Below are 25,035 nucleotides of genomic sequence, written 5' to 3'. Positions count from 1 at the left end.
GGCGTCGCGCAGGGACGGGACAGGACGCCCGGGGTCCCAGCTCTTGGCCCAGCCCCACCTTGCGGCCGAGGGGACCGGGGTCCCAGCTGCGCCAGGGAACTCGGGTCCCAGACCCCGGAGTCGCCGCAGGGAGGCCTGGGTCCCTCCACAGCCGGTTCCGGCCGGTTCCAACCAGCCCCTCCCCCCCGGTCTGGGGACGCCTGGCCACTCACACGCACCATTTCTCGGTTTCCAGGTGTCCCAGCGCCTTCCCTACGACTCCCGCGACCTGTACAGGTCACGGTGCGACAGAGGCTGCGGCGGAGACACCTTGGGCCTCTCGGAGAAAGGGAGACGCGAGCCCGGGCGGGGGCTGACGCCAGAAACAAAGGCTCCGTGGGGAGGCGCAGGCCCTGCCCTCCTCTCCCAGGCGCATCTGAATGGACAGTTGGCAGGGCCCCGCCCCGGCGTCTCTGATTGGATAGGGCTCCTTGACCCGCCCCCTAAGGCCTGAGTGACGTAGGAAGCCATGGAAACGTGGCTGTGCGGAGCAGGGTTGACTGGCTCTAGCCACTGCCCCTGTCATGCCGTTTCCTCCCTACACCCAGCCCGAGGGATATTTAAGAGTTTGTTTGTTTTGGTTTGGTTTTTTTTTTTGAGACGGAGTTTTGCTCTTGTCGCCCAGGCTGTAGTGCATTGGTGCGATCTCAGCTCACTGCAATCTCCGCCTCCCGGGTTCAAGCAATTCTCGTGCCTCAGCCTCCAGAGTAGCTGGATTACAGGCACCCCGCCACTACGCCCGGCTAATTTTTATATTTTTGTATTTTTAGTAGAGATGGGGTTTCGCCATGTTACCCAGGCTGGTCTCCAACTCCTGACCTCAAGTGATACGCCGCCTCGGCCTCCCAAAGTGCTGGGATTACAGGCGTGAGCCACCGCGCCTGGCCTTGTTTTGGTTTGTTTCCTGCCTTCCTGCCTTCCTTTCCCCGTCCCTCCCTCCTTCCCTCCCTCCGTCCCTTCTTTTTTTTTTTTTTTCTTTCAGGGTCTTGCACTGTCACCCAGGCTGGACTGCAGTGGCATGATCTCGGCTCACTCCAGCCCCAACCTCCCGGGCTCAAGCGATCCTCCTGCCTCAGCCTTCCTAGCAGCTGGGAGCACGCCCCACCACACTCTGCTAATTTTGTTTTTGTTGGTGGCGGTGGTGTGGGGGGGGTGCGCAGTTGGTGGGTAGATGGGGTCTCACTATGTTGACCAGGCTGGTCTTGAATTACTGGGCTCAAGTGATCTTCCCGCCCCAGCCTCCCCAAGTGCTGGGATTACAGATGTGAGCCACCTCCACGCCAATATTTGCATTTAATGCAGAGCTTGCTTCTAGCTTGCCAGAGTAGGCCCTGTTGTCTTCCAGCACTTCCTGGGCTCTTCCTTCTAACTCCTTCTGGACACAAGGTCAGCAGTGTGTGCAGGGAACTCCACACTCACTGTGAAATGGAGCAATTGCCTTGCCTCAGAACAGGAGGGAGCCCAGGCTAGGCCAGGGAGGACAGGAAGAGGAGGGAGGGCCTGATGTTCAGGGAAACGGGGATTTGGGATGAGGCCTGCCAAGGCTTCCTCCCATACCCTCTGGTCCCTGAGAAAACATCTATACGTGGAAAAAAAAGTAGAAGTAACTGAGGTGAGAGGAAGGATACTCTCTGAGGAAGTGATGTGGAATGAGACCCAAAGTAATGTACTAGTATAAAAAGGCAGGTTAGGCTGGGTGCAGTGGCTCACACCTATAATCCAGCACTTTGGGAGGCTGAGGCAGGTGGATCACCTGAGGTCGGGAGTTAGAGACCAGCCTGACCAACATGGAGAAACCCGTCTCTACTAAAAATATAAAATTAGCTGGGCATGGTGGCACATGCCTGTAATCCCACCTACTTGGGAGGCTGAGACAGGAGAATCGCTTGAATCGGGGAGGCTGAGGTTACAGTGAACAGAGATCGTGCCATTGCACTCCAGCCTGGGCAACAAGAGTGAAACTCTGTCTTTAAAAAAAAAAAAAGGCAGGTTAAGCTAGGTGCAGTGGCTCAGGTCTGTAATCCCAGCACTTTGGGAGGCTAAGGCAGGCGGATCACAAGGTCAGGAGTTCGACACCAGCCTGGCCAACATAGTGAAACCCCGTCTCTACTAAAAATACAAAAAATTATTGAACCTGGGATGCGGAGGTTGCAGTGAGCTGAGATTGTGCACCAGACTGGGTGACAGAGCAAGACTTTGCCTGAAAAAAAAAAAAAAGCAGGTTAGAGGATTCAGGGAAGATGGCATAATAAAAATCATAAAGAATCTGTGGCCAGGCATGATGGCTCATGCCTGTAATTCCAGCACTTTAGGAGGTCAAGGCAGGAGGATCACTTGAGCCCAGGAGTTTGAAACCAGCCTGGGCAACATAGTGAGACCAACCCCTAACTCCATTAAAAAATATGAAAATTAGGCTGGGCACGGTGGCTCACGCCTATAATCCCAGCACTTTGGGAGACCGAGGCGGGCGGATCACGATGTCAGGAGATCGAGACCATCCTGGCTAACACGGTGAAACCCTGTCTCTACTAAAAAAGACAAAAAAATTAGCCAGGTGTGGTGGCGGGCACCTGTAGTCCCAGCTACTCGGGAGGCTGAGGCAGAAGAATAGCGTAAACCCGGGAGGCGGAGCTTGGAGTGAGCAGAGATTGCGCCACTGCACTCCAGCCTGGGCAACAGAGTGAGACTCTGTCTCAAAAAAAAACAAAAACAAAACAAAACAAAAAAATCATTGAGGAAAGAGGTGGGAGGCAGGTAATATAAAGACCAACTCCTTGGCATGACGGACCCCACCTCACCTCTCCCCATTTGGGATTTTTTTTTTTTTTTTGACAGAGTCTTGCTGTGTCGCCCAGGCTGGAGTGCAGTGGCATAATCTTGGCTCACTGCAACCTCCACCTCCTGGGTTCAAGCGATTCTCCTGCCTCAGCCTCCCGAGTAGCTGGGCTTACAGGCGCACACCACCATACCCGGCTAATTTTTAATATTTTTGGTAGAGATGAGGTTTCACCATGTTGGCCAGGCTAGTCTCGAACTCCTGGCCTCAAGTGATCTGCCCGCCTCGGCCTCCCAAAGTGCTGGGATTACAGGTGTGAGCCACTGTGCCCGGCCCCATTTGAGATTACTGACCCACCTGGAACCTAGCCAGACTTAATTGGTGGCGGCAAACTACAACAGTGAACAGCTACGTTTACATCATGCCACCCTCCAAACCACCAGCCTGAGCCTCCACAGCTCATCCTGCCCTCCCATTCTCCAGACTGGAAATCAGTCCCTTAGTTTGTGCGGGTGAGGAAATTGCAATTTCTTGGGAATCCAGCTGCTCCTCATGTTATCATGCTATCCTACAAACATTCCAATCCCAGCGTACCTCACTCATCCCATCCCACCCCTGGGAGTTTCTCTGGGGCAGTCGCTGGCTGGATCCGCTGTAGAATCTGTCCATGCCCTGCACAGGCCTAGTAGCAAGAGGGGCTGGAAGGAGCGTTCATTTGTTCTACAGAAGGGAAACTGGTTCTGCCGACGGTGCTGCAGTTCAGGCTGTGGCCACTCAGGGGCAGCAGTGGACAGGTAAAAGCGTCTGAAAAAGGCGCTCAGGCTGCGGGAACAGCAGAGCATCCCTAAGGACTTCCCTGCCCAAGGCATCCACCTAATTTTTCTATCTATCTATCTATCTATCTATCTATCTATCTATCTATCTATCTATCTATCTATCTATCTATCAAATCTGTCTATCTTCTATCCATCCATCATCCGTCTGTAACAGAGACGAGGTCTCACTATATTGCCCAGGTTGGTCTCAAACTCCTAGGCTCAAGCAATCCTCCCCACTGAGCCTCCGGAAATGCTGGGATTACAGGCATGAGTAATTTTTTTTTTTTTTTGGTTGAGTACAGAGGACTTTATTGCTTTACTGATATGCCCCTCCCTGTTCTTCAGGGGGTCTGGCACGGAAACTGTGTCTTGGGGAAATTCTCAGTGTGGCAGGGGGCTGAGTGCAGCAGGGACTCCTGAGCAGCTGAAGGCCTCTATCTTCCTCTCATACTCTCACTGGGGCTTCTGGTCTGAGGGTCTTAGTCCCTGGAGACAGTGTGGACCACCACCGTGTTGCTGAAGCCAAATTCATTGTCATACCAGGAAATGAACTTGACAAAGTGTCATCAAGGGCAATGCCAGCCCCAGCACAGAAGGTGGAAGGGTGAGTGTCACTGTTAAAGTTGGAGGAGACGGCCGGGCACGGTGGCTCACACCTGTAATCCCAGCACTTTGGGAGGCCGAGGCAGGTGGATCACTTGAGGTCAGGATTTCGAGAGACCAGCCTGGCCAACATGGTGAAACCCTGTCTCTACTAAAAATACAAAAAATTAGCTGGGCGTGGTGGTGTGCACCTGTAATCCCAGTACTCAGGAGGCTGAGGCAGGAGAATCAATCACTTGAACCAGGAGGCGGAGGTTGCAGTGAGCCAAGATCGTGCCACTGCACCCCAGCTTGGGCAACAGAGCGAGACTCCGTATCAAAAAATATATATAATTTTAAAATAAAGGCAGAGGAGACAACCTTGTCCTTAGTGTAGCCTGGGATGCCCTTGAGGGGGCCCCCAATGCCTGCTTCACCACCTTCTTGAGGTCATCATATCTGGCAGTTTTCTCCAGACAGCAGATCGGGTCAACCACCAACACATTGGCGGCAGGGACTCTCTGGAAGGCTGTGCCAGTGAGCTTCCTGTTCAGTGCAGGAATTTGCCCGCAGCCTTGGCCGCACCAGTAGATGCAGAGATGATGCTTCTCATGCCAATTTCCCAGAGGGGCTGTGGTCACGAGCCCCTCCATGATGCCAAAGTTGTCATGGATGACCAGGGTCAGTGGCTCAGCCTGTAATCTCAGCACTTTGAGAGGCCAAGGTGGGAGGATCGCTTGAGTCCAGGAGTTTAAGACCAGCCTGGGCAACAAAGTGAGACCCCTGTCTCTATTTATTTATGAAATAGGGTCTCACTCCAGGAGGCAGAGCTTGCAGTGAGGTGAGACCATGCCACTGCACTCCAGCCTGGGCGACACAGCGAGACTCCGTCTCGAAAAAAAAAAAGAAAGAAAGAAATAGGGTCTCACTCCTTCACCCAGGCTGGAGTGCAGTGGCACGATCCCGGCTTACTGCAGCCTCAACCTCCCAAGCTCAAGCTACCGTCCCACCTCATCCTCTCAAGTAGCTGGGACACACCCCACCACGCCTGGATAATTTTTTTTTTAACTTTTTGTAGAGACAGAGTCTTGCTATGTTGCCCAGGCTGGTGTTGAACTCCTAGGCTCAAGTGATCCTCCCACCTCAGCTTCCCAAAGTGTTGGGATTACAGGCATGAGTCAATGCACTTGGCCTCCATCCCCATTTAAAAGGAAGGAAGGAAGGAAGGAAGGAAGGAAGGAAGGAAGGAAGGAAGGAAGGAAGGAAGGAAGGAAAGAAAGAAAGAAAGAAAGAAAAAGAAAACCAAACCAAGAAAACGTTGTCATGGATGACCTTGGCCGGGTAGTAGGCAGTTGGTTGTGCAGGAGGCATTGCTGACAATCATGGGGTTTTTGTACCTCTCATGGTTCACGTCCATCACAAACATGGGGGCACGGGCAGAGGGGGCAGAGATGATGATCCTTTTGGCTGCCCCCTCTAAGCGAGCCCCAGCCTTCTCCATGATAGTGAAGATGCTGGTGGTGGACTCCATGACAAAACCAGCGCCAGCATCATCACCCAATTTGATTTTGCTGGGATCTGGCTTCTGGAAGAGGAGGATGAGATTCCCATTTCCTATTGATGACAAGTTTCCCTTCTCCTTCTCCCTCTTTTTTTTTTTTTTTTTTTTTTTAGAGAGAGGATCTCCCTATGTTGCCTAGGCTGGTCCTGAACTCCTGGTCTCAAGTGATCCTCCCACCTCAGCCTCCTAAGTAGCTGAGATTACAGGCATGAGCCACCATACCCAGCCCACTTCTCAGCCTTGATGGTGCCGTGGAACTTGCCATGGGTGGAATCATATTGGAACATGTAGACCACGTAGTTGAGGTCAATGAAGGGGTCACTGAGGTGACAACATCCATTCTACCAGAGTTAAAAGCAGCTCTGGTGCCCTGGTGACCAGGCACCCAATATGGCCAAATCCGTTTACTCCTGCCTTCACCTTCACCACAGTGTCTCAGGGACATGCCTTTTTCACTGCATCAAAAGATGTGGCTGTCTGTCAAATGGGAGGAGCAGAGAGGCTCTGCCTTTTTAATCTTTAAAAAAAATTCAGACGGGGTCTCACTATGTCACCCAGCCTGTTTCAAACTCCTGGGCTCGAGTGATCCTCCTGCCTTAGCTTCCCAAAGTGTTGTGATTGCAGGTGTGAGCCACCATGCCAAGCCTGTCTTTTAATTTTAGTTGATTACTATTATTTTTATTTGTATTATTATTATTTTTTCAGATGGAGTCTCGCTCTGTCGCCCAGGCTGGAGTGCAGTGGCCGGATCTCAGCTCACTGCAAGCTCCACCTCCCGGGTTTACGCCATTCTCCTGCCTCAGCCTCCCGAGTAGCTGGACTACAGGCGCCCGCCACCTCGTCCGGCTAGTTTTTTTTGTATTTTTTAGTAGAGATGGGGTTTCACCGGGTTAGCCAGGATGGTCTCGATCTCCTGACCTCGTGATCCGCCCGTCTCGGCCTCCCAAAGTGCTGGGATTACAGGCTTGAGCCACCGCGCCCGGCCAATTACTATTATTAATTTATTATTATTATTATTTGAGACGGAGTCTCGCTCTGTAGCCCAGGCTGGAGTGCACTGGCACAATCTCGGCTCACTGCACCCTCACCTCCACCTCCTGGGTCCTGGTTCAAGCGATTCTCCTGCCTCAGCCTCCTGAGTAGCTGAGATTACAGGAACGAGCCACCATGCCCAGGTAAGTTTTGTATTTTTAGTAGAGATAGATTTCACCATGTTGACAAGGCTGGTCTTGAACTCCTGACCTCATGATCCACGCACCTCAACCTCCCAAAGTGCTGGGATTACAGGTGTGAGCCATCGTACCCGGCCTATTATTATTATTATTATTATTTGAGACAGTCTTGCTCTTGTAGCCCAGGCCGGAGTGCAGTGGCATGATCTTGGCTCACTGCAACCTCCGCCTCCCGGGTTCAAGCGATTCTCCTGCCTCAGCCTCCCGAGTAGATGGAATTACAGGCGCCTGCTACCACACAGGGCTAATTTTTTGGTATTTTTAGTAGAGACAGGGTTTCCCCTTGTTGGTCAGGCTGGTCTCAAACACCTGACCTCAGGGGATCCGCCCACCTCTGCCTCCCAAAGTGCTGGGATTACAGGCGTGAGCCATCGCGCCAGGCCCTGTCTTTTAATTTTTAAAGGGTGGGGGACAACGTGATTCATCTTTGCCCACCTAAACCACCTATTCAGCAGCCCATGCCCACAGCCCACAGCTGGGGGACATTATGCAAAATCTAAGTCAGATCTGTCCCTCTGATTAGAACCCTCTGTGGCTCCCACCCGACCCAGATAAAAGGTCCCTTCCTTGCAGCCCCCAAGAGCTCACGCAACCTGCCCCACCCACTCCCTTCTCTCTTCCTTGCAGCCCCCAAGAGCTCACGCAACCTGCCCCACCCACTCCCTTCTCTCTTCCTTGCCCTCAACCTTGCGGACTCAACCTTCCGGACTCACTTCCCCCTTGCTGACTCTGCTCCAGCCACAAAGGCCAATTTTTGGTTCCTCAAATCAAACTAACTCATGACAGCGTTTGGAATTTTGAAGGCTTGGGACCCCAAAAAAGATGGATTTTTTTTTTTGGAAATCAAGTCTCACTCTGTCACCCAGGCTGGAGTGCAGTGGCATGATCTCGGCTGACTGCAACCTCTGCCTCCTGGGTTCAAGCGATTCTCCTGCCTCAGCCTCCCAAGTAGCTGGTATTACAGGTGCCCACCGCCACGTCCAGCTAATTTTTTTGCATTTTAGTAGAGACAGGGTTTCACCTTGTTGCCCAGGCTGGTCTTGAATTCCTGGGCTCAGGCAATCCACCCTCCTTAGCCTCCCAAAGTGCTGGGACTACAGGCGTGAGCCACTGCCCCTGGCCCAAAAATCCATCTTTGTGGGTTCCTTTGTAAATGTGTAGTCAATTTAGAAATTTAGAAACACAGTTTCCCTTAAGGCTTTATTTAGTTACAATCACAACTAACACGTTACTTATACACCTGGCACAGGGAAACATCAAAAAATTAATTCGAGGCTTGGCCTCAGGCCTGTGATCCCAGTACTTTGGGATGCCAAGGCAGATGGATCACTTGAGGTCAGGAGTTCCAGACCATCCTGGCCAACATGATGAAACCCCCCATCTCTACTAAAAATAGAAAAAAGATTAGCTGGGCATGGTGGCACACACCTGTAATCCCAGCTACTCAGGAGGCTGAGGCAGGAGAATCTCTTGAACCCGGGAGATGGAGGTTGTGGTGAGCTGAAGATCACACCACTGCAGTCCAACCTGGGTGGTGACAGAGTGAGTGACACTCCATCTCAAAAAAAAAGAAAAATATCACTTTAAGAGGTCACTGGCTCATGCCTGTAATCCCAGCACTCTGGGAGGCTGAAGCAGACGGATCACGAGGTCAGGAGATTGAGACCATCCTGGCTAATACAGTGAAACTCCATCTCTACCAAAAAAATACAAAAAATTAGCCAGGCGTAGTGGTGGGCACCTATAGTCCCAGCTACTTGGGAGGCTGAGGCAGGAGAATGGCATGAACCTGGGAGGCGGAGCTTGCAGTGAGCCAAGATCGTGCCACTGCACTCCAGTCTGCCTGGGTGACAAAGCAAGACTCTGTCCCCCCCCCCAAAAAAAAAAGGTCATTGGATGTATCTTTGGGTCTGTTTATAAGTTTAGTGGATTTAAATTAACATTTTACAAGTGTGATACATTTTATTCTATACTCTTTTACTACTATTATAATTATTATTATTACTATTTAGAGACAGTATCTCAGCTGTCGCCCAGACTGGAGTGCAGTGGTGCAATCACGGTTCACTGCAGCCTCGACTTCCTGAGCAATCCTCCCACCTCAGCCTCCCGAGTAGCTGGGCTACAGGTACACACAACCACGCCCAGCTAATTTTTTTTTTTAAGAGATGAAGTCTCTACAAAAAGTGTTGGGATGACAGGTGTGAGCCACTGTGCCAGCTTATTCTTTAATCTTTTAAATTTTTTTTTTTTTTTTTTTTTTGAGACAGAGTCTTGCTCTGTCACCCAGGCCAGAGTACAGTGGTGCGATCTCAGCTCACAGCAACCTCCGCCTCCTGGGTTCAAGCGATTCTCCTGCCTCCGCCTCCCAAGTAGCTGGGACTACAGGCGCGTGCCACCACACCTAGGGAATTTTTCATATTTTTAGTAGAGACGGGGTTTCACCATGTTAGCCAGGATGGTCTCGATCTCCTGACCTCATGATCTGCCTGCCTCAGCTTCCCAAAGTGCTGGGATTACAGACTGAGCCACCGCACCCGGCCTATTGAATCTTTTTAAATGTCTCCACCAAGTAAACACCTTGAGAAGTCCTTAGCAGTTTTTAAAAATCTACAGTGCAAACATACAAATAAAAGGAGAACAAGAAGTTCTCTTAGACTTTCTGATACCACTTCTAAACTTAGCCAATAAACTGAGAGTGAATGTTAATTTTTTAAATAAACAGGCCAGGTGCACTGACTCACTCCTGTAATCCCAGCACTTTGGGGGGCTGAGGTGGGAGGATTGCTTGAACTCAGGAGTTCAAGAGCAGCCTGGGCAAGGTGACAAATCCCTGTCTCTACAAAAAATACAAAAACTAGCTGGGTGTGGTGGTGTGTGCCTGTAGTCTCAATCCTCAGGGGGCTGAGGGGCGTGGGAGGATCGCTTGAGCCCAGAAGGTGAGTCTGCAGTGAGCTGTGATCGCATCACTGCTCTCCAGCCTGGTGACTCTGTTTTAAAAAAAGAAAAAGAAAAAAACAAAGCTTTCATTAACAGAAGACAGACTGAAAGCAAGATAAATTGAAAGCAAGATAAACGAGTGGGTAGTTTTCTCAAGCAGTGGTAAGTGCTGCAGAGAAAACGACAGCAACAGGACAGTCAGACAATGATGGGGGCAGGGTGGTGCATTTCAGATAATTTCAGATAAATTATCTTTTTTTTTTTTTTTTTTTTTGAGACAGAGTCTCACTCTGTCACCCAGTCTAGAGTTCAGTGGCACAATCTTGGCTCACTGAAGCCTCCGCCTCCCAGGGTCAAGCAATTCTCCTGCCTCAACCTTCTGAGTAGCTGGGACCACAGGTTTGTGCCACCACGCCTGGCTAATTTTTGTATTTTTGTAGAGATAGGGTTTCACCATGTTGGCCAGGCTGGTCTCGAACTCCTGGCCTCAAGTGATCCACCCGGCTTGGACTCCCAAAGTGCTGGGATTACAGGCGGGAGCCACCATGCCCAGCCTCTTTTCAGATAAATTAAAGGAACTTGAACACAATGGGTGACCTCAGTATCTGACTAAGGAAGACCCCTCCAGGCAGGCGGAAGAAAAAGTGCCAAGACCCTGAGGCCAGAGTGTATCTGAGACAGTCAAGCAATGCAGAGGAGGTCAGAGGAGCAAGAAACAGGGAGAGCAGGATTGGCAGGAGGAAGGAAGGAAAGGGATTGGGTAGGGACAGCAGCGGAGAACAGGACCTGGATGTACTGGCAAAAGGAGGAACTCACTCGTGGGGTTGTTGACATCTGAGATTGACACTGATGTTGGGAAAATAGGCAAGGGTGGAGGTGGAGGGAGATTTTGAGTCACATCCTGATCTAGCCCCACAGAAAATCAGCAGAAGAGAGTTCTCCTGGGTGAATAGAGAGAGAAGAGCTTATTCAGAACCCTGGAGGAGACCAGAGAGAGATGGCTAAGAACCCACAGGTTTTATTACATGTTCTATACAAGATCAGGCTTATCTTTTTCATTATGTGCTCTCTCTCTCTCTGAGACAACAGTCTAGCTGTGTTGCCCAGGCTGAAGGCCAGTAGTGCAATCGTAGCTCATTGTAGCCTCACACTCCCAGGCTCAAGTGATCCTCCATCTCAGCTTCCTGAGTAGCTGGAACCACAGGTGTGCACCACCATGCCTGGCTAATTTTGTTATGTTTTTTGTAGTGACGTGGTCTCGCCATGTTGCCCAAGCCGGTCCTGAACTCCTAGGCTCAAACGATCCTCCCACATTGGCTGGGTTTACAGGCCTGAGCCACCACGCTTGGCCAGCTTTATCAATTTAAAAAATATAGAAAGTGCTAATACAAATTAAAAAGTTATAAAATAGTGCCAATAGTATCCCATTTTTCTGAAGACAAACATAGGCAGAGAAAAATTAATGGATACTGTCTCTCTGGGCAGCGGCATTTCTGACTATTATAATCGTTTCTTTTTTTTTTTTAAAGACAGAGTCTCGCTCTGTCGCCCAGGCTGCAGTACAGTGGAGCCATCTCGGCTCACTGCAAGCTCCTCCTCCCGGATTCACATCATTCTCCTGCCTCAGTCTCCCAAGTAGCTGGGACTACAGGCACCCGCCACCACACCCAGCTAATTTTTTGTATTTTTAGTAGAGACGGGGTTTCACCTTGTTAGCCAGGATGGTGTCAATCTCCTGACCTCGTGATCCACCCGCTTCGGCCTCCCAAAGTGCTGGGATTACAGGCGTGAGCCAACACGCCCGGCCTATTACAATCTTTTTCTTTGTGCATTCCAGAATTTACCAACTTTTCTACAAAGATCATGTAGCACAATAAGATAATAAACATAATTTTGTGTGATCTCAAAATACAGGAAGCATAGAAGCTTCCAAAGCATGCCTGTACCCACCACGTGAAGAAACAGATGTTAACATTTGGTCATAATTGCTTCAGATTTCTTTCTTTTTTTTTTTTTCTGTTTTTTGGGGACAGGGTCTTGCTCTGTCGCCCAGGCTGGAGTGGCATGATCTTGGCTCAGTGCAACCTCCTTCCTCTTCCTGGGTTGGAGTGCAGTAGCACGATCTCAGTTCACTGCAACCTCTGTCTCCTGGGTTCAAGGGAGCACCTCCAGCTAATTTTTGTCTTTTTAGTAGAGATGAGATTTCGCCATGTTGCCCAGGCTAGTCTGGAACACTTGACCTCAGGTGATCTGCTCACCTCGGCCTCCCAAAGTGCTGGGATTACAGGCGTGAGCCACCGCGCCCAGCTAAATAGTAAGTTTTTTAAAAAACAGACCAGCCGGACACAGTGGCTCACGCCTGTAATCCCAGCACTTTGGGAGGCTGAGGTGGGCAGATCACCTGAGGTCGGGAGTTAGAAACCAGCCTGGCCAACATGGAGAAACCCCGTCTCTACTAAAAATATAAAATTAGCTGGGTGTGGTGGTACAAGCTTGTAATCACAGCTACTTGGGAGGCTGAGGCAGGAGAATCGCTTGTACCCGGGAGGCGGAGGTTGTGGTGAGCCGAGATTGCGCCACTGCACTCCAGCCTGGGCAAGGAGAACAAAACTGTCTCAAAAAAAAAAAAAAGGCCGGGCGCAGTGGCTCATACCTGTAATCCCAGCACTTTGGGAGGCCAAGGCAGGCGGATCACGAGGTCAGGAGATCGAGATCATCCTGGCTAACATGGTGAAACCCCGTCTCTACTAAAAATACAAAAAATTAGCAGGCCGTGGTGGCGGGCACCTGTAGTCCCAGCTATTCAGGAGGCTGAGGCAGGAGAATGGCATGAACCTGGGAGGCGGAGCTTGCAGTGAGCTGAGATAGCCCACTGCACTCCAGCCTGGACGACAGAGCAAGACTCTGTCTCAAAAATAAATAAATAAATAAATTAATTAAATAACCAGGAGACTGAGGCTGAAGATGATGACAGACCTTACAAGAGCTTGGCCCCAGGGCTGGCTGAAACCCCACCCAGTGCTGTGGCCCTGGGGCTGTGGGCCCATGGGTACCCCCAAAGGGTCCCAGGCAGATGGAGCCTCCTGGTTGGCATGGAGGGAGGAAAAGGATGAAATCGGCCCCCCTGGCCATCCCTTCTGGTACAGCTGCAGCTGCAGTCGGTGGGTCTGAGCCGACCTCCCGGGTTCATTGGCCCATTTTACAGATGTGGAGCCCACAGCAAGGAGGCGTGGCGGCTCTGGGCGGTGCGGGTTCCGGGACGGGGAAGCCGAGGCGCCCGCCCTCCCCCCCGGGGCTCATCTGGGCCAGCCCCGAGCCCTCGAGGACGAATCGGCCGCTACCTGCTTAAAGCTGGGGCCGCCCAGGAATGCGATCGCCTGCGGATCTGCAGCTGGGCACCGGCCGCAGCGCCCGCCCCGCCGATGGCAGGTGAGATACGCGCAGCCCCGTGGGAGGGGTCTCCGCCTGCCCTCATCACCCACTTCCTTCCCCTTGGTCGCTGCTGCAAGGCTGGGGATAGGGGGGAACAAGTACTTCGCAGTGTGACCCGGGGAGATCTCTGAGCCAGTGGCCTCGGCGTTGAATGAGGGCTCTCTCTCGGGTCCGCCCTCGCAGGGACTGAAGGGACTCGTGAACGTTCGCGGACGTGTCTCGGTGGCGCCCAGCACCGAGGAGGCAGGCAGGAAGGTGAGGAGCAGGTCTGACCGGCCGCAGGTGCAGGGCCTCCTGTTCCCCGAGGCTGCGGTCCCGTGGAGGGCCTGCAGACAGCTGCCTAGACCATGAGGGTCAGAGGTCTGCGGTCACGCGTGCTGTCACCAGCTAGCTGCCTCCTGCCTGGTTCCTCCTGCAGGAATGGGAGTCTGGGGGGAGGGGAGGGTGTGGGCAGGACTTCCTGGAAAAGGGAGGCCCGTTGGTGTTTATCTGTGGGGTGGAGAGAGGGCAGGGGGAGGACAGGGACACACACAGAGTGCTGCACTCAGATGTCAAACACACATCCCACACCACACACGCAACTCACCCTAGAGACGCAACCCAGGCACACACATGGACACACACAAAACTCCATCCGTAGGGATTCCCACCCAGTGCCACGTGAGAACGCAGGCGTGCATCGCAGACAGGCCACACAGGCTGGGCGTACAGGTTTGCAGCAACCCGGTCAGGTACAGAGCCGAGGCCCAGGTAGGTATGCTCAGCTGCACGCAGGAAGCAAGACACACCCAGACATACACAGGCAAGCCCTTACTCAGAGAAACAAGGTGCAGATGTGTCTTGGGTAATTGCAGCCACAGCCTCTCAAGCGTCACACACACATACTGACACTCAGATACACAGACACACCGAGATACCCAGGACATGTCAAGCCCACAGCACAAACAGGCCCCTGCAGGTTGACCTGGAGGCTGTGTGGGCCGAGGCTGCTGCACACGTGTGCCCAGATCCTCCCACCCCCACCCCAATCCCGTGTCCTGCTCCAGGGAAGTCCAGGCAGGGCTCACATGACCCAAGGGGAGGGCTCCTGGGACAGCCCTCGGAGAAACTGCATCATCCTCACGAATGATCCACTTCCTCCCCAGGGAATAAAGGCTCAGGGACCAGCAGTTCTGCCCTGGAGCCCACCAGCCTCTCAGAGCCTCCAGTGACTGGCCTGTGTCTCCCCCAGGGTGAGTGCTGGGCAGGCTAGGTGGAAGGAGGGTGAAACAGGCCTGCGAGGCCATCTTGGTGCAGCTTGCCCTCTCACAGATCACCACCCCCCTACCCTAAGCCAGCTTGTGCAGCCGTGTCCTGAGAACTAGGGCACCAAGGGGTTCCCGCAGGGGCAGCCTGTAGCAAGCGGTCTCCCACTATCTCAGGGCAGGCGGGGGTCTCAAGGCCTCCTTGCCCTTGTCACAGCCCGGGCCACCTATGCTTGTCTCTCTTCTCCCAGATGGACATGTGGACGGCGCTGCTCTTCCTACAAGCCTTGTTGCTACCCTCCCTGGCTGATGGTGCCACCCCTGCCCTGCGCTTTGTAGCCGTGGGCGACTGGGGAGGGGTCCCCAATGCCCCATTCCACACGGCCCGGGAAATGGCCAATGCCAAGGAGATCGCTCGGACCGTGCAGATCCTGGGTGCAGACTTCATCCTGTCTCTAGGGGACAATTTTTACTTCACTGGTGTACAAGACGTCAATGACAAGAGGTTCCAGGTCTGTGCCCAACAGAGTGGGGCAGGAGGTGGGGGCGGACAGTGGGGAGAAGCCACCTTACCTAGTGACCTTCTTTTGGAGAGGGCAGAGGGAAGGCGATGGGGCACCTTTGGGTGCCGGGAACATTCCATGTCTCCCTTACCCCTGGCCCCTGACTTGGTAGGAGGATCAGGGTAGCCAATGACCCCAGGGAAGGGGCCTGCCCTATCTGTTTGCTACAGGAGACCTTTGAGGACGTATTCTCTGACCGCTCCCTTCGCAACGTGCCCTGGTACGTGCTGGCTGGAAACCATGACCACCTCGGCAACGTCTCTGCCCAGATTGCCTACTCTAAGATCTCCAAGCGCTGGTGAGCCACCCTCAGCCCTGCCTCCCCCAGATCCTCACACAGCAGGGACACAGGGGCCCTGTGGCTTGAGCTGACCCTGGGACTTCTGCGCCCAAGATGTGCACCCACGACCTCTATCCCCTCCACAGGAACTTCCCCAGCCCTTTCTACCGCCTGCGCTTCAAGATCCCACGGACCAATGTGTCTGTGGCCATTTTTATGCTGGACACAGTGACACTATGTGGCAACTCAGATGACTTCCTCAGTCAGCAGCCTGAGAGGCCCCGAGACGTGAAGCTGGCCCGCACACAGCTGTCCTGGCTCAAGAAACAGCTGGCAGCAGCCAGGGAGGACTATGTGCTGGTGGCCGGCCATTACCCCGTGTGGTCCATAGCCGAGCACGGGCCTACCCACTGCCTGGTCAAGCAGCTACGACCACTGCTGGCCACATACAGGGTCACCGCCTACCTGTGCGGCCACGATCACAATCTGCAGGTGAGGGTCCTGTGGGCAGGGTGGGAGCTGGGTGAGGGGGCCCCCATCCCAGCTGATGTCCACATGGCTGGGGCTGTTTGAGGGGCTCCTGTGGCCTTCAGAATGTCTAGACTGTCCCTCAAATCTTGCTGTCTAACCAGGAAAACACTCCAAAGCCAGAATAATATCTTTGACTTGACAATTTCTTTTTTTTTTTTTTTTGAGACAAGGTCTCACTGTTTTTCACCCAGGCTGGAGTGCAGTGGTGCAATCAGGGCTTTCTGCAGCTTCAATCTCCCGGGCTCAGGTGATCCTCACACCTCAGCCTCCAGAGTAGCTGACACTACAGGCGTGTGCCACCACACGCAGCTAATTTTGGCTTTTTTTTCTTGAGAGGGAGTGCAGTGGCACGATCTCAACTCACTGCAACCTCCGCCTCCTGGGTTCAAGTGATTCTCTTGTCTCAGTCTCCTGAGTAGCTGGGATTACAAGCATACGCCACCACACCCTGCTAATTTTTATATTTTAGTAGAGACGGGGTTTCACCATGTTGGCCAGGCTGGTCTCGAACTCCTGACCTCAAGTGATCTGCCAGCCTTGGCCTTCCAAAATGCTGGGATTACAGGTGTGGGCCACCGTGCCCAGTCCTTGTGAATTTTTTTGTCGAGGCAAGGTCTCACTAAGTTGCCCAGGCTGGTCTCAAATTCCTGGGCTCAAGCAATCCACCCGCCTCAGCCTCCCAAAGTGCTGGGATCACAGGCATGAGCCACCACACCTGGTCACCAATTTCTTAACTAATTGCTCTACCTATGAAATAGGATTAATACACTCCTAACAGTTGGGAAATTGAAGCCAGGAGGGGTTACATACCTCAAGGTGACTCTGTGGTTAGGGCCAGATCAAGCCCTGGACCTTAGGCAGGCCCCTGCTCAAAGCTGGGTCTCCACTGACCCCTTGTCCTCTATCCTCAGTACCTGCAAGATGAGAACGGCGTGGGCTATGTGCTGAGTGGGGCTGGGAATTTCATGGACCCCTCGAAGCGGCACCAGCGCAAGGTCCCCAACGGCTATCTGCGCTTCCACTATGGGACTGAAGACTCACTGGGTGGCTTTGCCTATGTGGAGATCAGCTCCAAAGAGATGACTGTCACTTACATCGAAGCCTCGGGCAAGTCCCTCTTTAAGACCAGCCTACCGAGGCGAGCCAGGCCCTGAACTCCCATGACTGCCCAGCTCTGAGGCCCAATCCCCACTGTTGGTGGGTGGGCCCTGCTGGGACCCTACTCACAGAGAGGCTTTTCCTCCGACCTGTGGCGCTGCAGCAGGGCAGGAAGGGGAAGCACAGCTGATGAACTGTGGTGCCACGTGACCCTTGTGGCACAGATGCCCACGTATGTGAAACAGACATGGACATGTGTCCCAGCCACAGTGTTACGCTCTGTGGCTGGCTCACCTTTGCTGAGTTCCGGGGTGCAGTGGGGGAGTAAGGCCTCCTAAATCAAGCATTTTTCTGTCACTGATGTTCAATAAAAGAATAGTTGCCAAGGCTGAACCAGTGCCACTGGCGTGTTATATTCTCCTGGTTAGAGTGGCTGGGCTCCCCTGAGCCGCTGTTCCTTGCCTCCATCTCTTACCCCATCCATAACCAAGTTGCCTTATCCATGGATGTGATTTTATTTTATTTTATTTTATTTTTTATTTATTTATTTATTTTTTTTTTTGAGACAGAGTCTGGCTCTGTCACCCAGGCTGGAGTGCAGTGGCGTGATCTCGGCTCACTGCAAGCTCTGCCTCCCGGGTTTACGCCATTCTCCTGTCTCAGCCTCCCGAGTAGCTGGGACTACAGGCGCCCGCCACCTCGCCCGGCTAGTTTTTGTATTTTTTAGTAGAGACGGGGTTTCACCTTGGTAGCCAGGATGGTCTCGATCTCCTGACCTCGTGATCCGCCCGTCTCGGCCTCCCAAAGTGCTGGGATTACAGGCTTGAGCCACCGCGCCCGGCCGGATGTGATTTTAAAATCCAAGCAGAGGCCAGCCTCGGGGTTTCACATCTGTAATCCCAGCACTTTGGGAGGCCAAAGCAGGTGGATTATTTGCGGTCAGGAGTTCGAGATCAGCCTGGCCAGCATAGTGAAACCCCATCTCTACTAAAAATACAAAAACTTAGTCAGGCTTGCTGGCATGTGCCTGTAGTCCCAGCTACTCGGGAGGCTGAGGCAGGAGAATCACTTGCACCTGGGAGGTGGAGGTTGCAGTGAGTCAAGATTGCGCCACTGCACTCCAGCCTGGGCAACAAGAGTGAAACTCTGTCTAAAAAAAAAATTAAAAAAAAAAAAAATTGACCAGTTGTGGTGGCAGGCGCCTATGGTCCTAGCTACTCAGGAGGCCGAGGCAGGAGGTTGAACCCAGGAGGCGGAGGTTGCAGTGAGCTGAGATTATGCCACTGCACTCCAGCCTGGGTGACAGAGCAAGAATCTGTCTCAAAAAATAAATAAATAAAAAATAAACAAACAAAGAAAGAAAGAAAGAAAGAAAGAAAGAAAGAAAATGGGCCAGGCACAATGTCTCTCGCCTATAATACCAGCACTTTGCAAGGCCTAGGTGGGTGGATCACTTGAGGTCAGAAGTTCGAGACCAGCCTGGCCAACATGGTGAAACCCCATCTCTACTAAAAATACAAAACTTATCTAGGCGTGGTGACACATGTCTGTGATCCCAGCCACTTGGGAAGCTGAGGCAAGAGAATCGCTTGAGCCCCGGGGGTTTGGGGGTGAGGGACATGGCGGGGTGAGGACAGAGGTTGCAGTGAGCTGAAATTGTGCCACTGTACTCCAGCCTGGGCGATAGAGCGAGACTCTGTCTCAAAAAAATTAATTAATTAATCAATTAAAATTCAAGCAGAAAGAAGGGTACAACATAAAGCAAGTCTTTCTCCTCCCCATGGGCAACTAATATTAATCATTTTCTTTCTCTATATAGTCTACGCCTCCAAAATCATAACATTCCCTTTATTATTTTCTTTCTTTTTTTTTTTTTTGAGATGGACTCTTATACTCTATCACCAGGCTGGAGCACAGTGGCATGATCTCGGCTCACTGCAACCTCCGACTCCTGGGTTCAAGCGATTCTCCTGCCTCAGCCTCCCGAGTAGCTGGGATTACAGGCACTCACCACCACACCCACGGAGTCTCGCTCTGTCGCCCAGGCTGGAGGGCAGTGTCATGATCTTGGCTCACTGCAAGCTCTGCCTCCTGGGTTCATGCCATTCTCCTGCCTCAGCCTCCCGAGTAGCTGGGACTACAGGCCCCTGCTACCACGCCTGGCTAATTTTTTGTATTTTTAGTAGAGATGGGGTTTCACCATGTTGGCCAGGATGTTCTCAATCTCCTGACCTTGTGACCCACCTGCTTCGGCCTCCCAAAGTGCTGGGATTACAGGCATGAGCCACTGCGCCCAGCCTATTATTTTATTTCTTTATGGAGATGGGGTCTTACTATATTGTCCAGGCTGGAGTGCAGTGGTGCAATCATAGCTCCCTGCAGCCTCAAACTCCTGGGCTCAAGCAATCCTCCTGCCCTAGCCTCTCAAGTAGCTAGGACTACAGGCACACACCACCACTCCTAACTAAGTTTTAAAGTTTTTTTTGTAGAGATGGGAGTCTTGTTCTGTTGCCCAAACCATTCCTGGGCTCGAGCAATCCTCCTGCCTCAGCCTCCCAAAGTGTTGGGATTACAGGCATGAGCTATTGCTTCCAGACTGTTTTTCAGAGACAGAGTTTTGCTATGTTGCCCAGGCTGGTCTTGAGCTCCTGGGCTCAAGTGATCCTCCCACCTCATCCTTCCAAGTAGATGAGATTACAGGTGCATGCCACTGCAAACACGTTCCCATTTTTCACACTAAAAGCAGCACAATATACACATAGTTCTGCATGCATTCCTGTTACTGGACTCCACTTTTTTTTTTTTTTTTTCTTTTTCTTTTTCGAGATGGAGTCTCACTCTGTTACCCAGGCTGGAGTACAGGGGCGCAATCTCAGCTCACTGCAACCTCCACCTCCTGGGTTCAACTGATTAAGCAATTCTCCTGCCTCAGCCTCCCAAGTAGCTGGGATTACAGGCCCCCACCACCACACCTGGCTAATTTTGTATTTTTAGTAGAGATAGGGTTGCACCATGTTGGCCAGGCTGGTCTTGAACTCCTGACTTCAGGTGATTCACCTGCCTTGGCCTCCCAAAGTGCTGGGATTACAGCCTTGAGCCACCATGCCCAGTCCTGAATTCTTTCTTGCGTAAGATCCAAGAACGCTCTCTTGGGGTCTGGATCAAGACCCCTTTCCTGTAACACTTCCAACAATTTTGCAGTCCTCAATGCCATAACAAATGACCTTGTCCATGCATTACCTATGTGGCAGACATGTTTGCCGGATTCCCAGGAAAAAGGAACAAGATCGCCCTTCTTTTTGACAGCCACGAAGCTTCTGCCTTATGTCACTGGCTCCTTGCTAGTGCCCCCTGCAGGATTTTATTGGTTTGGGGGTTGTTTTGAGAGACAGAATCTTGCTCTGTCACTCAGACTAGAGTACAATGGCGGGATCATAGCTCACTGCAGCCTCAAATTTCCAGGGTCAAGTGATCCTCCTGCCTCAACCTCCCAAAGTGCTGGGATTGCAGGCGCGAGCCAAAGTGCTCAGCCTCGTTGAGGTCTTTTTTTTTTTTTTTTTTTTTTTGAGACAGAGTCTCGCTCTGTCCCCCAAGCTGGAGTGCAGTGGCGAGATCTTGGCTCACTGCAACCTCCGCCTCCTGGGTTCAAGCAATTCTCTGCCTCAGCCTCCCAAGTAGCTGGGATTACAGGAGCCCACCACCACGCCTGGCTAATTTTTGTATTTTTAGTAGAGATGGAATTTCACCATCTTGGCCAGGCTGGTCTTGAACTCCTGACCTCGTGATCCACCCACTTCAGCCTCCCAAAGTGCTGGGATTACAGGCGTGAGCCATGGCGCCCAGCTGTGGTCTTTTTACATCTTTCCTTCTAGGCCGGGCACAGTGGCTCACGCCTGTAATCCCAACACTTTGAGAGGGTGAGGCAGGTGGATCAACTGAGGTCAGGAATTTAAGACCAGCCTGACCAATATGGTGAAACCCCAACTCTATTAAAAATACAAAAATTAGCTGGGCATGGTGGCGTGTGCTTGTAGTCCCAGCTACTTGGGAGGCTGAGACAGGAGAATTGCTTGAATCCAGGAGGTGGAGGTTGGCAGTGAGCTGATATCGTGCCACTGCACTCCAGACTGAGCAACAGAGCGAGACTCTGTCTCTAAATAAATAGATTAAATAATAATTATTTCCCTCTTATCAACAAGGCTGCAGTGGTGGTACCTGGACCAATGCTGTAAAAGTAATGTGTAAGAAAACTTTTAGAAGCAGAATTATCTCAGGGCCAGGCACAGTGGGTCACACCTGTAATCCCAGCACTTTGGGAGGCCGAGGCAGGCAGATCACCTGAGGTCAGGAGTTGAAGACCAGCCTGGCCAACATGGTGAAACCCTGTCTCTACTAAAAATACAAAAAAATTAGCTGGGTGTGGTGGCACGTGCCTGTAATCCCAGCTACTCAGGAGGTTGAGGCAGGATAATCACTTGAACCCAGGAGGCGGAGGTTGCAGTGAGCCAAGATCACATCACTGCACTCCAGCCTGGGAAACAGAGTGAGACTCTGTTTCAGGAAAAAAAAAAAAAAAAAAAAAAAAAAAATTATCTCAGGGCCTGTTTCTTTCATAAACACTGAAAGTGGAGTGCTAGACCTGATGTGACAGCTGCAGGGGAACACAGTTCCCCTCTGAGGGAGAGTTAAGTAATACCCACCCCGAGGCAACCCAAGTCACCAGCACTAGGCAAGGCACAGGAACCCTTCCTTTGGCCCACCCTCAACCGCCACTTGCAACTGCTACATGGCAGGGACCCAATTGTTTGGCTCCAGCTGCTTGCCTAGCGGAGTGAAACGAACCTGGACAAAATGTAACAGGGCTGAGCGCGGTGGCTCACGCCTGTAATCCCAGCACTTTAGGAGGTGGGGGCAGGCAGATCACTTGAGGACAGGAGTTCAAGACCAGCCTGGCCAACATGGCAAAAACCCACCTCTACTAAAAAATACAAAAGAATTAGTCAGGCCTGGTGATGCACGCCTATAATCCCAGCTACTTGGGAGGTTGAGGCAGGAGAATCGTTCTAGTCTGGGAAGGGGATCCTGCAGTGAGCTGTGATCATGCCACTGCACTCCAGTTTGAAGTAACTGAGGTTACTTCTGGGGAGAGGCACTTGGTGAAATTGTCACCTTTCATTTGTTATTTTACTTTTTTTTTTTTTTTTTGAGACGGAGTTTCGCCCTTGTTGTCCAGGCTGGAGTGCAGTGGCGCAATCTCGGCTCACAGCAACCTCTGCCTCCAGGATTCAAGCGATTCTCCTGCCTCAGCCTCCTGAGTAGCTGGGATTACAGGCGTGTGCCACCATGCCTGGCTAATTTTGTATTTTTTAGTAGAGACAGGGTTTCTCCATGTTGGTCAGGCTGATCTTGAACTCCCAACCTCAGGTGATCCACCTGCCTCGGCCTCCCAGAGTGCTGAGATTATAGGCATGAGTCACTGCACCTGGCTCATTTGTTACTTTATGTGTGCGTGTGTGTATCTTGGTATCATTTGCTACTTTATAGATGTCACTATTGTTGAATTTGTTACAAGGTGTATGTGTTACTAATTTTTTTGGTTTTTTTTGAAACAGTGTCTCACTCTGTTGCCCAGCCTGGAGTGCAATGGTGCAATCGTAGCTCACTGCAGTCTCCACCTCCTGGGCTCAAGCTATCCTCTTGCCTATGCCTCCTGAGTGGCTGGGACCACAGCTTCATTCCACCACTGTTGGCTAATTTTGTGTGTGTGTGTGTTTTGTAGAGACAGGATCTTGCTATGTTGCCTAGGCTGGTCTCAAACCCCTGATCTCAAGGGATCCTTCTTCCTTAGCCTCCCAAAATGCAGGATTACAGGTGTGAGCCATCGTGTCTGGCCCACTGTTATAATTAAGCAGTTATCCTTCCAGAATGCAATCCTGGGCAGGTGTGGTGGCTCACACCTGTAATCCCAACACTTTGGGAGGCTGAGGTGGGCAGATCACTTGAGATCAGGAGTTCGAGATCAGCCTGGTCAACATGGCAAAACACTGTCTCCACTAAAAATACAAAAATTAGCCAACATGGTGGTGGGCACCTATAATTCCAGCTACTCAGGAGGCTGAGACAGGAGAATGGCTTGAACCCAGAAGGTGGAGGTTGCAGTGGGCCAAGGTCGTACCACTGCACTCCAGCCTGGGCGACAGAGAAAGACTCCATCTAAAAAAGAAAAAAAAAAAAAAAGACAATTAGCCGGGTGTGGTGGTGTATGCCTGTAGTCCCAGCTGTGCAGGATTGCTTGAGCCCCGGAGACGGAAGTTGCAGTGAGCTGTGATAGCACAACTGTACTTCAGCCTGACAGCCTGGGCAACAGAGTGAGACCCTGTCTCGAAAGAAAAGAAAAAGAAAAAAAGAGAAAAAAAATAAAAAATAAAATAAAATAAAATAATAAAATAATTAATTAAGATGGCTGAGTACTGACTGGTGTTGTCTCCTCAGCAAGACAGAGGCTGCCTGAGGGCCAGCGCCCACCCTGATTTATTCCTCCCAGCGTCCTTGGGTTCCCAGTTGCCTGGCACAGAGCTTTGGTCCTTGATGCTCAGTAGAAGTATCTGGCTAATGTAAAGGAGGGAGCCTGAGTTACAATGCCCCTTCCCCTGCCACTCAGTCTTTGTGTGACATTGGATGTGTCACTTCTTCTTTCTGTGCTCTGGGCCGTGGGAACGGGGTCTTTGGGCTCTGATGGTGACCTCTGATTCAGACTCCTGCCTGCCTGGTGCCTCTGAGTCAGTGAGAAGAGACAGGGTGGCTGTGACCTCCCTAGACTGTTGTGGTTAAGATTGAGGGACTGCTACTTCCTAGAAATGACTTTGACCACAGTGGTTAATCCATCCGATCTAAGATAAATATTGTACAAAAAAAAAAAAAAAAAAACCCACAAAAACCTGTCTGAGCTTCTGTAACATCCTCTGAGAAGCAAGGATGATTCTGGCCCCTGCCTCATGGGCCAGGATCAGACGTGTATTTTAGTAGATGTGAGCCACTGCGCCCAGCCAATTTTTCTATTTTTTGTAGACACAGGGTTTTATCACTTTGTCCACGTTGGTCTTAAACTCCTGGGCTCAAGCAATCTGCCCACCTTGGCTTCCCAAAGTGCTGGGATTACAGCCATGAACCACCGCACCCAGCCTAATTTATTTATTTTAAGAAATGGGGGCCAGGCATGGTGTATCATGCTTGTAATCCCAGCACTTTGGGAGGCCAAGGTGGGTGGATCACCTGAAGTCAGGAGTTCGAGACTAGCCTGGTCAACATGGTGAAACCCCTCCTCTACCAAAAAATATAAAACTTAGCCAGGCACTGTGGTGCGCACCTGTAACCCTAGATACTTGGGAGCCTACGGTGGGAGAACTGCTTGAACCTGGGAGGTGGAAGTTGCACTAAGTCGAGATTGCATGACTGCACTCCAGTCTGGGCAATAGACTGAGATTCTGTCTCCAAAAAAAAAAAAAAAAAAAGGCCGGGCACGGTGGCTCAAGCCTGTAATCTGTAATCCCAGCACTTTGGGAGGCCGAGATGGGCAGATCACGAGGTCAGGAGATCGAGACCATCCTGGCTAACACAGTGAAACCCCGTCTCTACTAAAAAAAAATACAAAAAACTAGCTGGGCGAGGTGGCAGGCGCCTGTAGTCCCAGCTACTCGGGAGGCTGAGGCGGAGGAATGGCATAAATCTGGGAGACGGAGCTTGCAGTGAGCTGAGATCGGGCCACTGCACTCCAGCCCGGGCCAGGTGCGGTGGCTCACATCTGTAATCCCAGTAGTTTGGGAGGCTAAGGTGGGCGGATCACGAGGTCGGGAGATAGAGACCATCCTGGCTAACACAGTGAAATCCTGTCTCTACTAAAAATACAAAAAAAAAAAAAAAAAAAAAATTAGCTGGATGT

General features: G+C 51.6%; 2 protein-coding genes and 1 pseudogene across 8 annotated transcripts in view; 1 reads left to right on the top strand and 2 right to left on the bottom strand.

Annotated features, from left to right (window-relative positions):
• The window catches only part of ZNF627 (zinc finger protein 627), a 29,591-nt gene extending 29,225 nt beyond the window's left edge, over positions 1-366 (bottom strand). For 6 of the 7 annotated variants that reach the window (XR_010583349.2, XR_012428421.1, XM_065535497.2 and 3 more), the window contains exon 1: positions 219-366. Coding sequence is in view for 2 of the 7 variants with exons in the window: in XM_065535497.2 (XP_065391569.1) it covers positions 219-221 (3 nt within the window). In the remaining 5 variants the exon portion in view is untranslated. Of the gene's footprint in view, positions 1-58 lie in introns of all 7 variants that reach the window. The other variant, XM_065535501.2, reaches the window with a different exon arrangement.
• Positions 367-3,870: 3,504 nt separating this feature from the next.
• Positions 3,871-6,208, bottom strand: LOC102116107 (glyceraldehyde-3-phosphate dehydrogenase-like; annotated as a pseudogene).
• Positions 6,209-13,319: 7,111 nt separating this feature from the next.
• ACP5 (acid phosphatase 5, tartrate resistant) lies at positions 13,320-17,489 on the top strand. Its single transcript, XM_065536319.1, has 6 exons — positions 13,320-13,635; positions 14,526-14,612; positions 14,876-15,136; positions 15,358-15,485; positions 15,614-15,959; positions 16,910-17,489. The coding sequence occupies exons 3-6, from the start codon at positions 14,876-14,878 to the stop codon at positions 17,150-17,152; spliced, it is 978 nt and encodes a 325-aa protein (XP_065392391.1). The 5' UTR covers positions 13,320-13,635; positions 14,526-14,612; the 3' UTR covers positions 17,153-17,489.
• Positions 17,490-25,035: the final 7,546 nt, after the last annotated feature.

This window comes from Macaca fascicularis, chromosome 19 (assembly GCF_037993035.2).
Source record: "Macaca fascicularis isolate 582-1 chromosome 19, T2T-MFA8v1.1".
Classification (NCBI taxonomy): Eukaryota; Metazoa; Chordata; class Mammalia; order Primates; family Cercopithecidae; genus Macaca; species Macaca fascicularis.
This window is presented reverse-complemented; position numbering and strand designations above follow the sequence as displayed.

Bases quoted from the DNA above. Each gene is read 5' to 3' on its own strand.
- ACP5 (XM_065536319.1), top strand. From the start codon at position 14,876: ATGGACATGTGGACGGCGCTGCTCTTCCTACAAGCCTTGTTGCTACCC. The intron at 15,486-15,613 runs GTGAGCCACCCT...TCCCCTCCACAG, and splicing joins TCTAAGATCTCCAAGCGCTG to GAACTTCCCCAGCCCTTTCT. The intron at 15,960-16,909 runs GTGAGGGTCCTG...CTCTATCCTCAG, and splicing joins GCCACGATCACAATCTGCAG to TACCTGCAAGATGAGAACGG.